This window comes from Vulpes vulpes, chromosome 5 (genome assembly GCF_048418805.1).
Source record: "Vulpes vulpes isolate BD-2025 chromosome 5, VulVul3, whole genome shotgun sequence".
Classification (NCBI taxonomy): domain Eukaryota; kingdom Metazoa; phylum Chordata; class Mammalia; order Carnivora; family Canidae; genus Vulpes; species Vulpes vulpes.
Window position 1 is genome coordinate 111,689,137 of NC_132784.1, and position 15,241 is coordinate 111,704,377.

General features: G+C 52.2%; 1 protein-coding gene across 5 annotated transcripts in view; it reads right to left on the reverse strand.

Moving 5' to 3' along the window:
• Positions 1-15,241, reverse strand: part of LOC112914300 (carboxyl-terminal PDZ ligand of neuronal nitric oxide synthase protein-like) — a 279,569-nt gene that overhangs the window by 71,457 nt on the left and 192,871 nt on the right. For all 5 annotated transcript variants that reach the window (XM_072759617.1, XM_025991247.2, XM_072759615.1 and 2 more), the window contains one exon: positions 8,585-8,677. In XM_072759617.1, the coding sequence (XP_072615718.1) occupies positions 8,585-8,677 (93 nt within the window). The remainder of the gene's footprint in view (positions 1-8,584; positions 8,678-15,241) is intronic.

Below are 15,241 nucleotides of genomic sequence, written 5' to 3' on the forward strand. Positions count from 1 at the left end.
GTAGAGGCCCCAGAAAGGTGTCCCCCCCTAGTTTACAGCCCAGTCAAGACTAGAACCAAGTCCTAATTTGTAGACCGGTGTGGGTCTTCTGGTACAACTGAGCTTCAATGCGGCACCATGAACAGTAGGACTCAGAGGGAAGCTCCACGGATCTCAACAATTGGATCATTCCCTCTCGCTCTGAAACATTTCATAACCTCCTCTTTTTCAAGTGTTTTGATGTTTTTTTTTCCCCCTCTAGAACAAAAAGCACACATACAAATGACCCCTTCCTCACTTTCTACCTAGAAATAAATATTCATGGAGGGGAAAAATTTTAGGAAAAGCTTTTAACGAGAGAAGGAAAATAGGAAGAAAAACTAAGAACCTACCACCTTTGTGGGGTTATAAATCAAAGTTGGCATCAATCAGGGGATAGCAACTTATTAATGAACAATACCTACAGCCAAACTTAGTTTCACTATCTTGAGAAACACACACAGCTCCCACTTACACTTGAAGCTATTTTTTTGTTTAAATGCTTAGAAATAGGGCAACCCGGGTGGCTCAGCGGTTTAGTGCTGCCTTCAGCCCAGGGCGTGATCCTGGAGACCTGGGATCGAGTCCCACGTCAGGCTCCCGGCATGGAGCCTGCTTCTCCCTCTGACTGTCTCTGCCCCCCCCCACCCCTGTGTGTGTATGTGTGTGTGTGTGTGTGTGTCATCTAAATAAAAATCTTTAAAAAAATAAATAAATGCTTAGAAATAAAGGTCTTGGGAGTCTTGGAGACTACATGAGGAAATTTCCAGTTTTGCTACCCACTGTCCTGAGTGGGCTGTAGTCTCCAAGTTATGCCCGAAAATGAAGACATTTCAAGTCCAGATGGGAGCCATGAGGGGAAGCAAGGAGAGAAGAGAAGAGAGAAGACAAGAGGGAAGGACAGGGGTGAGTCCCTGAAGCTGTCAGCACCTCTTCGAGGCAAAGAGTACTTCACGGCCACATTTACCACCTACAGCTCAGGATGGCCAGCAGGACGCCCAGAGCCTCCTTCAACCGGAGGTCCAGGCTCAGGTAGGGCCTCACCCCCACCGTTGAGAGTCCACGCAGTAACGCAGTGAGGCCTGCAAGCGAGGCCCAGGGGGAGGAAGACCCGTCCCCTCACCAGCTCCGCAAATAGAAAAGGAATGGGAGTGGACACGGGGTGCCCCTGGGGTGACCCAGCCTGCTGCCAGACTCCCACCTGTGCAGGTAGGTGTGTAACTCTGCCCTGCGTCCCCTTTGCACCTACCAAGGACACTCACAGAATCGTTGAGCCTTTCAGGAGGCCTCTGAACTAGGGTTTGCTAACCTGTCTCTCTCTATTGCCCGTCCTTCCCTCATCAGTCTCCCCTCCGCCACCTCCTTCTTATGAATTCCTTACTCCAAGGTAATTAAAAAAGCCAACGAGATAGCGTAGCTTAACTTGAGTGAAGGCCCTTCGTCATGTTATTGGCTAGACAAAACCTTCTGGAGAATGGAAGCTGTCCTCACAAGAACATGCCCTAAGACCTCCAATTACTGGGAGTTCAACCAAGGGCCCCAGCTGTGGTGTTCTGAACCATCGCTGTGGTGAGAGCCCTGCTTCTGGGAGGCTCCAGGCCAATGAGGAGGGTGCAGGGATGCCCGGGGAGGATGTCATTCCTGGGACACACAAGAGCCCCCTTGCCCCCCCTCCACTATGGCTCTGGCCCCAGAACGCCCTGATGACCTTGCCACACCTTCCTCGGAGCACCCTGCCCTCTAAGACACTATCCCTCACCCTCCCCTCCCTTCCCTGCTCTCTCCTTCCCTTGGAATCAGACCCACACGGAAATGTGACAGCTACCCCAGCCTCACCCAGGGCCTCCCCACCTTCTCTCACAGGCATTTAATCCCGTCTTGGCATTTGCTTTTTGGAGGACCTAGAATAACACAAAGCGAGAAAGGAAAGATACAGGCAAGTCATTTTTAGCTGCTTCATTTCCTGTGCTCACAGGACCTTCTCCAGTGGATACAGGAGAGAACAGTCTTCCTTTCATTTAATAACGTTTCTATAATGCTTCCTTCATGTTATCAAAGTTGATCGCAACCTTAAAAGATAAATACTAAGACTCAGATGTTCATTCACTTCTCCCCAAGTTCACCTAGTCTGGTGGTAATGAAACCCCTGTGCCCCACAATCTCCTTGCTACTCCACATGATAGAATCAGACAATGGCAGTCTCCACCACCTGCCAGTGGTAAAGGGCTTGCAGTGTTTGCTCTTAGAAGACCACTGAATGGGGTAAGCACATCCTTTATCTAATGAGTGTGGATGGCCAGTCCTCTGCAGAAAGCTACAGCCATCCTGACATTCCAAAATCTGCGGGCAGGAAATGTGGCATGGGAATTATTAGGTCAGAGATAGGTCTGCCAAAAACAGGAAAGTGAGTCGGGGTAATTATCATAGCCATCCTGTCTCCCTTTAGAGCCCAGGAATGCATAGGGCATCTTTGAAGCTCTTCCCCAGGAACCCAAACGTGGAGGAAGGATTTGCACTGGCATTTTGCTTCCCAGGCACATCACAAAGTCTGTCAGCTTTACCATGACTCCTGATCCTGGCAGCAATGGGGATGTCTCAAAAAACAACCAACACACAACACAATCTTGCAAAGGCTTTATTAACTCAGCAGGACAAGTTCTCCCAGCTTCCAGACAGAACAGGATTAGTCTGAAAATATAGCTATCCCTCATCTTCAGGTATCACCCATGGTATGGAATACACATTTCAAAACTGAAGTGCTCATAAATCCTCACACAATGTACACAATTCCTGATATGCAGGTTTTAAAACCAGCAGAAAATAAGGAGGGCCTAGCAACATAACATGGTAGAAAGAAGACTGGACAAAGTTTAGTCCTGGCCCCGTCAGTAACTACGTGGGTAACCCTGGGACAGTCACTGGGCCACTCTTGTCCTCGGTTTCCAAAATCTAATCAGCCAGGGGAGCAGACCAGATCGTTTCTGAAGTTTTTTTCTCTTGAATTCTGGTTCTATAATTCTAAGCCCCTTCTTTTCTTACCCAATGAGACCTGAGTTCTGTGTTCCCATAATGACTAACACTTTGGGCAGGAAACCGGTTTTCCTGCGATGTGATATCCTGGTGACAGAGTACAGGCCAGAGGTTCAAGATCTTGGATCAATTAATTAGGCATTTCCTAATGAGTAGCTTTTCTCCAAGCAACCTGAGGAGATGAGTATACACACAGCAACACAGTAGTGCTAAGAACCTCCTTATGTGATCAAGACAGACCCAATTCAAACCTTGACTTCACCTCTGATGGAATGTCAGGTCTTGGGCAAGTTGCTCAATCTTTTTTCGCAAAATGAGCAAAAAAGAATGGCACCTACTCACAAGGTGGTTGTGACAAGTATAAGGTGCATCAAACAGGCCCGGCAAATGGCAGGTGCTCAACATTAGCATTACTTAGCTACCATTGTCAGCTGTTCTCATTACCATCTTAGCGTGTAATTACTTTCATGAGTGTGGTCCCTCTGGTCTTCTACTTTCCCAAACAGATGAAATAGGATTAGAGGGAAGACATGGTCCCTGCCCCTAAAGACTCAGCCCATGGGGGAAAAGAGATAAATAACTCTAATGCAGTTATGGAGGAGCTATAATAGACCTACATATGCAGACGATGTCATTAAAAATAATTTTGCTGGAAAAGATCCATGTCTAATACCCTCAAGGATCCTATTCAGTTCCTTGAACATGGTAGATGCACAATGAATAGTTTTTAATGACAACGATGGAGCCTTTCTAGAATGTTAGGAGAGCCTCAGGAGATTCCAACTAAGTTACTGGTTTATAAGAGAAACCACATGAAACGGAGGCCTTTCAAGTCCTTTCATAGAAAAATCCTTTGGATGAAGTTCAAGACTAATCTTTCCTATTCGGAAGTCCACTCCCTAGCAAATAGTGCTATAGTGTGATTCCAGGATTATAAGTAATCATTATTATGTGCACAGCAAAGCTAATTACTTGGGCCTGGCTGGGAGTTGAAGAAAATGTACTGATTGGGAGATGACAAAGCCACTTAATAGTGGGGTTCACACCACAAATATAAACCAAGAGTCCTAGGAATTTGAGATTCATTATCTGCTGGCATCAGTTCAAGATGACAGCATTTTTAGATGCTTGTTAATATAACCAAAAAAGATATATATTTTTTCCTCTCAGTGAGACATGATCACAAAATATTTGGCTACTGCCTACACTGGAATCAAGCACCTGTAGACTAGGGTCCCTGAGCAAGTCCTACTCAGAATACCACTGAAGGCCTTTGAATACCAACTTCCACTGAGGCCTTTCTAAGCCTAGGAAAGGCTCTTATTGTGTCTCTAAACGGGCAAGCTGACCGGAGGAGAAAGAGGGAAGGAACATCATAGCCAAAAGTAACCAACAAGACTGCATTTGATCCCATTGCTAAGTACTCAGTTCTTCCTGAATTGAGGACATCATCACAAATCACGTTCACTCGTCCAGCTAGCCAACAGCCGCACTAACTGAAAACACACCACATGGGCCAGGTGCCCAAGGAAGTGCTAGGCTTACAACAACGGCCGTTGCCCATTAAAAAGTTCTTGGGAGAGCAGGGAATTCCTGTAAACACACTTCTCTCCCCCGGCCAGGAAGCATCCCACCATTCACCAGGCATAGGCAGGCAGGTGGGCCCCATCCTGCCCTAGAGGATCAGGTGGCAACAATGCAACAACCCTCTTGGCTTCCAGAGTCTGCTTCGTCTATAGCCCAGGAGGCTCTCAAGGACCTAAGTAAGGACAGGTGCATGATATACACATCTACGAGCAGCGAAGGGCCTGGTTCCAGAGCTAGTGCAGAGCACTCAGTTGGCTAAGTGGAAATGATCACCTAATCCAACTCTTGAGGGACGCCTGGGTGGCTCAGCAGGTGAGCATCTGCCTTCGGCCCAGGGTATGATCCAGGAGACCCGGGATCGAGTCCCACATCGGGCTCCCTGCATGGAGCCTGCTTCTCCCTCTGCCTGTGTCTGTCTCTCTCATGAATAAATAAATAAAATCTTAAAAAAAAGAAATCCAACTCTTGAGAGCTGAAGCTCAAAGAGGCCAAATAACCTGCCCATGACCACACAGCCAGGAAGGGAAGAGCCAGGACTAGGATCTGGGTCTTCTCAGCCGTGGGCTCCTTCCAGCACGCACAGTCACCCAGTGAAGATCAAAGTGTTTGCGGGAGGAGGGGGGTCTAGTCAACATTTTGACCAACGAGGGCAGCACAGACCCTGACTAATCAGTTGCGAATGTTAGGCTGGACCTCTACCGGTGCCCATGGCGGAGTATCAGCCATGAGTTTTTCTTCACCCTCAGCTACCAGACACGAGCTCTAGTTCTTAACCTGATGAGGATGGCCATCGCCCAAACCTGCAGGCTGTTCCATTTCCATGGAGACAAGCATGGCGCGTCTCCACCTGGCCCCTCTCAATCCTATAAACAGAGAGAGACAGGCAGACCGTGAGGCAGCGTCAGCACACTCAGGTACCAGAGGCCGGTCACGTGGGAACAAAACGACGCAGGGGCTGACTGCCATGAATGTGCACACACCTGTCCGAGGCGACATCAACGAACACTGTGATTACAGGCATTATCCGAATCACAACCACGCCTGAAACGGACACCAGGAAGGGGTGGAGAAAACAAGATTGGGAAGCTTCCCGTTCCCAGGCCTGGCATCAGAAGAATCAGATTGAGGAAAGACCTGTTAGATCACCTCTTTTGTGGGCCAGCTGGAGGGGGAGCCCACAGTAGCAATTACCAGGGAGGGAGTTTCAAAATGAATCACAAGGTCCCCCGGGGCTCCCTGGGGAAGATGCTTCTCCAGCTCAGCTCTCATCACCCAGTGGAAGGAGGCCGGCTTCTCCGCCAGGTGACACCTCAGCACACAGGTGTCCTTACATATGGCACCATGTTGGGCAAAAATATTTAAGGCTCTCCAACATCAGTTTTTTGCACATGCAGTGGGGGGATGGTGCTGCACGTGGTACACAATGCATGGGGGACACACTGAGAGGGGGAAATAAGACTGTCCCCCCGAAAGGCAAAACCACTAAGTCCCATCCTCACGGATCAAATCAGAGGTATGCTAAGTTACCTGAAAGGGACAGAACAGGCCCCAGGACAGCACCTTGAAGTGGCACCCAACTGAAAGATGATGCAGCCGGGGGTGTGCATGCGTGGGGGCGGAGGGGAGGGCACGATTGTCAGCTAGGAGGGCACGGAGGTCAGTGCCGGAGGCAAACCCTGGCTGAGCCTGTCGATCAGACCCCAGGACAGCATGTGCCCGACAAGGCCCCTCCGAGCATCCCAGGACCCGTTCACCATGAAGCCAGAGCCCAGGAAACCCACCCGCCACACAGTGAGCCGATCTGCACCGTTACGCCGTCTCACGCTCACTGAACCTCCTCTAACAACCTGCCTTCCCATATCACTTGGCGCAGAGGAAACGGCTTCTCAGGCTCGTGAGGCTAATGTGTGAGCATCTGGCATGGGCAACCGTGCACGGTCTCAAAGTGAATGATGCAGCTGGTGCTCCAGTGGGCACATCAGCCCCTCCTGCGCTCCGGCGGGAGAGCCAGCGGCCCGGGCTCCTACCTCCGAGACGGGGGAGCGGGAGTCGGGGGCTCTGGAGGGCTAACGGCCTAGCACCCGGCCGGGGAGCGGCTCAGTGAGAAGACTGGGTGTCGCAGAGCCTGCTCCCGTGTCCTCGAGACCTTCCCAGGAGGCCTGACCAAGGGATGCACCGAATGGGCATGGGGGCATCTTGGAACCTGGAAGGTGCCCCCGAGCCACAACCATGACTTCATCACACAGGACGTGAGGGCCCAGAGCCACCGGTCCCCCGTCACGTGGAGGGCTGGGTGAAGCTATGTGATACACGTGACAAAAGCCGGGCAGGACTCAGGCCAGCTGCCTCTGTTGTGAGCTTGGGTCGCACTGGCCCGTGGTTTGTCCTGAGGGTACCTCTCGCTTTTAAATCCACATGGTCATCATCCGGGATTTAATTGGCTTCAGCGACTCTCCTGCCCAGGGACCCTCAGGAGGACGATATTCCAAAGACTGTCGCATGGTTGCCTGTGTGCACACGTGTGTGTGTGTGGGGGGGGAGCAGAAGAGCCACCCCCATCCCCTACCCCCGGAGCAGGAACAAGACGGGGACTCTGGTCCCGCCGTGGAGGCTAATAAAGCCAAAACCAGTGAACCTTGTGAATTTTTAATGAGTTCTTTCCACACAACATATCCTATTCGATCTTTTTCCTGTATACTCCCGACCTCATCGCTGTGACACTTTCTAGAAGTACCTCTAAAGATGCTCAGGAAGCACAAGAGCACAGGTTTTGGGTCAACATACGGGAGACCCTTGTCAATGGCCATTTGTCCAAAGGAAACAAGGGGCTCCCGGAGGAAGCAGCCAAGCCCCGAGCACCGCCTGGTGTCCAACTCTGCGAGGAGGACGGAGCGTGGATTCAAATGCCTGGATCGGCAGGACGACTACCCTTCCCCTCTCAACTAGTTGATTCTCCGACCTCATGTCCCCTGCGACCGTGCGCTTGTCCTCACGCTCCGTAACGCCCCCACTCAAGGTTCGCCTTCAGTCCCACCTGAACTAACAGCATCTGGGTTTGGAACCGAAGGCAGCCTGCGGGGTGCGGACGACGCTGCAGCGCGAGGTGCCACCACCAGCTCGTATAAAACAAAGCCGTCACAGATTAGAAAGGCATCAGCAGGGTCAAGAAACAGAGGAGCAAAAACACTTCTCCTGTTTGCTCAACCCTCCAAGCCCCCTTCCAGTTCTTTCCGGAAACATACGCTGGCTCCCCTCTGCCAATACGCACACCTCGCCTTTCCCAGGGGTTGCCCTCATTCTCCCACCACACGTACAAGTGACACACAAACAGCCACACGTCTCAGCAACACACACTCGCTTGTGTCAGCCCAGCTCAGAGGAATGTCCCCCACTTAGTGGCTCAGCCCTTCCTCTGCTCCCCCCCATCCTGGCCCCAGCCCAGCCTTCCTCACACCAAACAGCAGCAGTGGACAGGCCTGGAGGGGAATATTCCAAGAAATGCACTGAAGCGATAGCACAGGACACACAGGGGGGCCTGACGCCACCTCACGGGGGACGGAGGGTCGTGCCTGGGACGGAAGGGGGCAGCTGCTGACAAAGCCTCCTCATCCACTCCCTCGCCAAACCCTCTTATACTTGTCATCACTTTGAATTTCAAGTATTTCCTAAGATCAAGACTCAAAAGGTCCAGGTAACAGAATGCAAATACGGTGGCAGGTGGGCCCTGTCACCCATGGGACATCGGGACACGGGGCCTTAGGGTTGATGAGGCCACGGGCCTCTGCCTCATGTGCCTGCGTAGCTGCTGCCGCCCGACACCGGTGCTGGTCCCGGCCCCCGCTCCCCACACGAGGAAGGACGCTGTCCAGAGAGCGGCCTCGCGGGACGAGGCCCCCCACACCCCGTTTCCTGCTCCCCTCCTACCAGCTTCTGGTTCAGAGCCCCTTACCTTCTTCTTCTTCTTCAGAATCACTTTCACTCCATCCACGGAGACCATAATGCTCACCTTCTTCTTCTTGATGTTCTTGGCTTTAAACTCATACTGCAGGGGAGGGAGAGAGAGAAGCACACTCCAGTTAGGTCAGCGCCCCTGCGTGGCCCCACCCAGCTCACGACCCGGGAAAGGGGGCCACCGACGGGTTCCTGGGGGACGGAAAGGCAGCTGGGTGTCTCGGGGTTGGCACCCGGCCACCAGGGGCAACCAGGGGACGGGTGTAAACCACTCTAATGAGATGAAGACAGAGCCTGCTTTCAAAACCTCATCAGAAACCCAGAACCTTCCCTCGGAAACTCATCCTGATGTTGAACGACCTCCACAGCCAGGTTTTCCCTGTGTCTACCCCCAAGCTGTGGAAACTCAATTCCATCTTCAATGAAGATTATGAAGAACTGGAACAGGTCTTCAAATCAGGGCTGGATTTGTTTTTCTACATCTTAAAAAATTATGAATTCTTACTCTCTATAAGCCCCAAATTCCTTTATTTGTAGGTCAGTTTCCAAGCCTACCCACAGCCCTACTAGCCTGAAAGATTCTAGAGAGTATTCTAGAAAGGATCTAATGACACAACCCCTATGGCTGCTTCAAACATCGCCCAAGGCCACCCACAGACTCTGGCCTCCTTCCCATCCCCAGACATCTTCCATTACGTTTGCTCATTCCTAGCTATTTTTTATTCCTGTGTAGGCTGGTAAAATTCTACTTTAAGATTTTTATTTATTTATTCATGGGAGACACAGAGAGAGAGGCAGAGACACAGGCAGAGGGAGAAGCAGGCTCCATGCAGGGAGCCCAACGCGGGACTCGATCCTGGGTCTCCAGGATCCTGCCCTGCACTGAAGGCGGCACTAAACCGCTGAGCCACCGGGGCTGCCCAAAATTCTACATTTTTTAAAAAAGATTTTATTTCTTTGAGCATAAGCGAACAAGAGAGCACGGAGGGAGAAGGAGAAGCAGACTCCCCACTGAGCAGGGAGCCCAACGGGGCTCGATCCCAGGACCCTGAGATCATGACCTGAGCCGAAGGCAGACGCTTCACCGACTGAGCCCCCCAGGAGCCCCTAATTCTACATTTTCCTCACTGAGCTTCATTCTGAACACTTATCTGACTTGTTAAAACCATTTTCATCTGGTCCTCAACTCGGTAGTGACCCCCACAAATTTACCTGTCAAGCTAATGAAACATCTGGCCTACAGGCTAAACAATAGGAACACACAACCCAGAGCCAAGATCTCTACTCCAACCCACAGCCCCCCTCCTCTGGGACGTTTGAAACTCAACACTCCCTCCCACCACACCACCAGCCAAGCTCGGCGAGGCAATTCTGTGTTGACAGAAATGAGCCTAATTCACCCTAATGAGATGAAAACACAACCTACTTTGAAAAAAGAAAACCTCATCAGAAATCCAGAACCTAAAAAAAAAAAAAAAAAAGAAATCCAGAACCTTCTATCGGCCGCTCCTTTTAATACTCTGATCTTAGGGATTCAATCTAGAGCTTCCAATCCTGTGTGCATCCGATCCCTCCCATGGAAACCTGAGCCCATCCTACTCTGTTGCCTGGTTTGGGCCGATGCCCCCTGGCTGGCGGGCTGCCTCCTACAGACCAGCTGAAGCTCCTACCAACTGAAGCAAGGTAGTTTTCTTTATATTGTCAGGGCAGGTTGTGGCTCGCAGTTGATTTGAGTTTCTGGTGACAGCAGCATACATCTCCCCCCTCCACTCTGGTGGTCACTCTTCCTACCCCGTCAACAGCTGCCCTTTTTACCGAGCGGGCTTGAAGGAGAAGCAAACGAGAGTGTTGGGTGCCCAGGAGAAAGAAAACATCAAGCTCAGACCTTGCTTCAGAGCAAGCGTGTCTGGCAGCTCGGGAGGAAACGCGTGTTGTACGGGAGCATGGTCAGGACAGGCCCTCAGCCATGCGACAGACCCCTCTGCAGGCAGTGGCTGTAAGCCGGCCAAGGCGACGGCGCAGCTGGCGTGCGCTTCGGGACCTGGCTGGGAGCCCCAGGGAGTCCCCAACTGTGCATCCTGCTCGGGTGCAGGGCTCTATGAAGAGAAACTACCCCGGCTGGAGGGTGGGGGGCCAGCACGGGGGTCTGCAGGTGAGCAGATGCTGGCCCTGGGCCCACTGTGAGAGGTGAGCTGGCGACGCTTCCCGGCCACACCTGCAGTCACCTCTGCTCACTTGGGCTTTCACACACCTTCAAGTCACTGAGCTCGGGGCTGCTCCTGCCAGCCAAAGGTGTGCAGAGGAGGCATTTCAAAGAACTCGGGCAGGAGGTAAGAGCCTAAGAGTCCCAGAAACACCAGAGAGGGATGAAACCAGCCCTGTAATGATCAGTCCTCCATGGCTTGTCTTTGGTTTCTTCCAGAAGGCCACTCATGAGCTCCACGTATTTTCCTCCTACTTTTCCAGCAATAACATCAAAGCAGCAAGCATTGGGTGGCCATGCCCCTCTCCCAGCCCTAATTTTAGAGAGCACACTGCCTGCTAAACCATCCTAGATGGCCTCTATTTCCAGAAGAATCTGGCAGCTGATCATCTCTTGTTTGGTCCACCTCCCTATGGGTTGCATGGTCTCTGAGATGTTTTTAAAAAATCAAGATGCCCCCCAACCATAGCCAAGGCTGGCAAGAGGCACCCGGCCAGCACCTGGCTGTGTATCTCAAACATTATTTCTAGAGTTCATGTCTTGACAAGCCAGGCCTTTTTTTTTTTTAATATTTTATTTATTTATTCATGAGAGACACAGAGAGAGAGAGAGAGAGAGAGAGAGAGTCAGAGACACAGGCAGAGGGAGAAGCAGGCTCCATGCAGGGGGTCCGACGTGGGACTCGATCCCAGGTCTCCAGGATCACGTCCTGGGCTACAGGGCTAAACCGCTGTACCACTGGGGCTGCCCATGCCAGGCCTTTTAATACCCTGATCTTAAGAGGTGAAGATGCAATGAAATGTCCTCCTTGGAACAGGACAAGAGCCTCTCATTCCATCACGGTGCACAACCTCCCCGATGGCTCTTGCAGGCTCTGTGGGCACAGGAGCTGCACGTTCAAAGCATGACCAAATGGCTGCAACGGGATCTCAGGGACGGTGACAGTGCAGGTGTCCCTCCTTACAACAGCCGGTGGAATGCTCTGGAGTGCTTCGACTCAAACAGGGGGCAAGACAGGCATGAAACAGGCCCCGTTACAGCTGCCGGTACTGCCTGAGCGCCGCCAAGGAGAGCCCTGGGGCTGGACACATTCCATACCTCCTCCCCCTGCCTGGCAGTCAGGGGTCCCAAACCCTTTCTGACCGACGAGGAAGGACTCAAATTGCAGGTATGCTGGAAACTACAGAAATCAAAGGAAATCGAGTATCTGAACACGCTTTAATATCTATTATCCCGAAACCGTTGGTTCATATGGCAATTGTGCTTCGCTCGGACAACCGTGTTATTGTGCTCACAGGTGGAGGAGAGAAGGGATGGGGGGCGGGAGAGACGATGGCAGTGACCAGGAGAACAGAGAGGGGGCTCACAGGTACGAGCCCTCCCCTTTCCCAGGCTGTGCTGCTCCGAGGGGCAGGCCGGCTCAGGAGGAAGCATCTGTGTTCCGCAGGATAGAAATCTAGTCTGCCCAGGCCTGCCAGGGGCCGAGGAACAAACAGGCCTGCCGGTGCCATGGTCTGTAGCTCGGGCCAGCCTCCCACAAGCCCACGCCAGCTCTGGAGCCTGTGCCAACAAGCCTGGCTCTCCGTCAGCGTGGCCGGGCTGACCCGATGTATTTGCTTTGCTAGCCGGGGCCCCGCCACAAGGACAGACGAAGCCCTCCAGGACCCGACCTTGCAGGGGACAAAACAATGCAAGTCCTGGAACCCCAGCCACTGACTAGAAGGCCCCTGGTGACGTGCCAGGGTTCGCACACAGAGTCCTGGGGCCTGGTGCTGGGCCAACAGGTGAGGCTCATGGAGGGCGGCGGGGAAGAGGGAGGGGTTCGCTGAAACAGGAGCCAGGACACCGCAGGGAGCGAGAGGAACCTGGCTGCAAGGCCGAGGGCAGCCAAGCAAACAGAACGTAACCTGGGTGCCCGGTGCTTCCCTGTCTCCCCTGCCCCGCCCCTGCCCGCCGACCCCAGGTGCCTCCATCCTCCACCCGGGGGTCTGCAAAGGGGAAGCAGGTGTGCTACTGGGTGAGTTCAGTGAAGACACAAGCCCTGCCTGGGCTGGAGGCAGCCTGCACACAAGCAATAGGAGGACCTTCTCAGGAGTCAGGGGGAGGGTCCGGGCTCCCCCCCAACATACACACAACGGTCTCTGTCCATGACCACGTCTAGCTCCCTGAAGAACCCCTGCATTTTGTGCAGGGTCCCCAGCTCCTCAGTCACTCTGTCTCCTAACACTTGGCCTAGTGATGTGCTCTCTCACTCACAACATCAGAAGCTGGCCCCGTACGTTGACTGGAAAACCCATTTTGCCCCATCCCATGCCCCAGTTCCCCCCAGTTATGAGTCAAGATGCCCAAAGGTGATTTCACTGGGAGAGGAGACTCAGTTTGCAAAAGCTGTCAGCGATGTTCTTGCTAGGCCAGCCCTCGGCTCACCTTCAGCTGGGCTCACCGCCTTTCTAGAATGCGTCCGCCCAGCTTCCTGGGGGCGATGGCAGAGAATGTAACAGTGAGTGAGCCCTGGCAGGGTCATGGGGCATCTTAACCACGTGGGGCTGCTAGTCTCAGTTTCACAAGTGCAAACCCATCTCTACAACCAAACTGTAAGCACCTCGACCAAAGGTGTGGCGGGAAGTCCTTATCAGTCCGCTGCTACCGAGGCAGCAGGATACAGAACCTGGGGACTCCCAGGTCCACAGCTGCATTCCTGACCAGAGCCGAAAGGCGGCGGCGGCCCACTGTCCACTGCTGGATAGACAAACAGAACATGCCGCGACATGGATGAAGCCTGAAGACCTTTTGCTAAGTGATGTAGACTGGCACAAAGGGATGCATCCCGCACGATCCCACTTCCAGGAGGTGCCTGATGTGTAGAGACAGAAAGACGAATGCTGGCTGTCGGGGGCCGGGGGAGGAGTTCGGGGATCGTGGGTACAGAGCTTCCATTCTGGAAGCTGGGAGAGATCTGGGGGTGGATGGTGGTGATGGTGGCACGACAATGCACGCTGTACGCAAATGCCACAGAGCTGTTTTAAAGAATGGCTGAAGTGGAAAATGTTATGTATATTTTACCACAATAAAAAGATAACAATCTGTAAACACTGGACAAAATTACACTTCTCCTCGTGGCAAGTGCCCTGGAATTCTGCTTGCACATATTTCTGTCCCCTCTCCCACACGTGCGTTAAACACGCCACACTCTCCCGTGCTTCCGTTTGCTATTTCCTGTGCCTCGGATGCCCTCCCCCCACCATCTGCTTGGTAAACTCCTGCTTATCCTTGAATTATCCTGTGAGCTTCTGCGCAGTGAAGGCGTGCAGGTTCGCTTCCCGTACGCTCCCACGGGGCTGGGCCACCAGCGTGGGCACTGGAGCAATCTGTGATCACTGGGATCACTCGCCACCCGTTAGTCGTTCACTTCCCCGTTAGGCCGTGCCCTCCACCACGGACAACAAGAAACAGGACGTATTTGTATGCAAGAAAATAGCACCAGGACACACGAGGGTGATAAATGAGTGTCAAATAAACTAATGAAGTCAGTTGACAGTGGTTATTCACAGACTGAGGGAATATGACATTGTCCATGAGGATAAAATAAATATTCCAGAAGTTAATTAACAACTGAAGTTATTACAAACAACCTGGATTCCACTTTTTTTTTTTTTATTCATGAGAGATACAGAGAGAGGGAGAGACACAGGCAGAGGGAGAAGCAGGCTCCCGATGTGGGGCTCGATCCTGGGACCCTGGGGTCATGCCCCGAGCCAAAGGCAGATGCTCAACCACTAAACCACCCACGTGTCCCCCTAGATTCCATTCTATGGGCATAAGGACTTTAGGAAGATCTGACTTCCTTAATTCTTCCTTACTCCATAGCACACTGCTAAGCATCTCAATTTTTGCTTGATCCATACTTCATTTAATAAAGTAATTTAGCTTCCACTATTAGTCAAGGCTGTTCCCCATCATCTGATGGCATAGTCAGAGGTAAGTCATGGGGGAATGATCCTATAGATGATGCTCTGTTCTTTGGACTTCCCTGCTTCCTTAAATTCCAGCTTCTATGCCTGTGGAGCCAAAATCTGAGGGACAGGGTGCTCAGGTTGTCCCTGACTCTGCTGGTAGCTCAGTCCTCATACATACCAAACCATAGAAACGTGAACAAGACTCAACATCACTCAGCATCAGGGAAATACAAGTCAAAACCACAATGAGATACCACCTCACACCAATCAGAATGGCTAAAATTAAGAATCCAGGAAATGACAGATGTTGGCGAGGATGGAGACAAAGGGGAACCCTCTTAGGCTGCTGGTGGGGATGCAAGCTGGTGCAGCCGCTCTGGAAAACAGGATGGAGGTTCCTCAAAAAAGCTGAAAGCTGCCCTACAACCCAGCAATTGCACTACTAGGGATTTACCCCAAAGATACAAATGTAGTGACCCGAAGGGGCACCTGCACC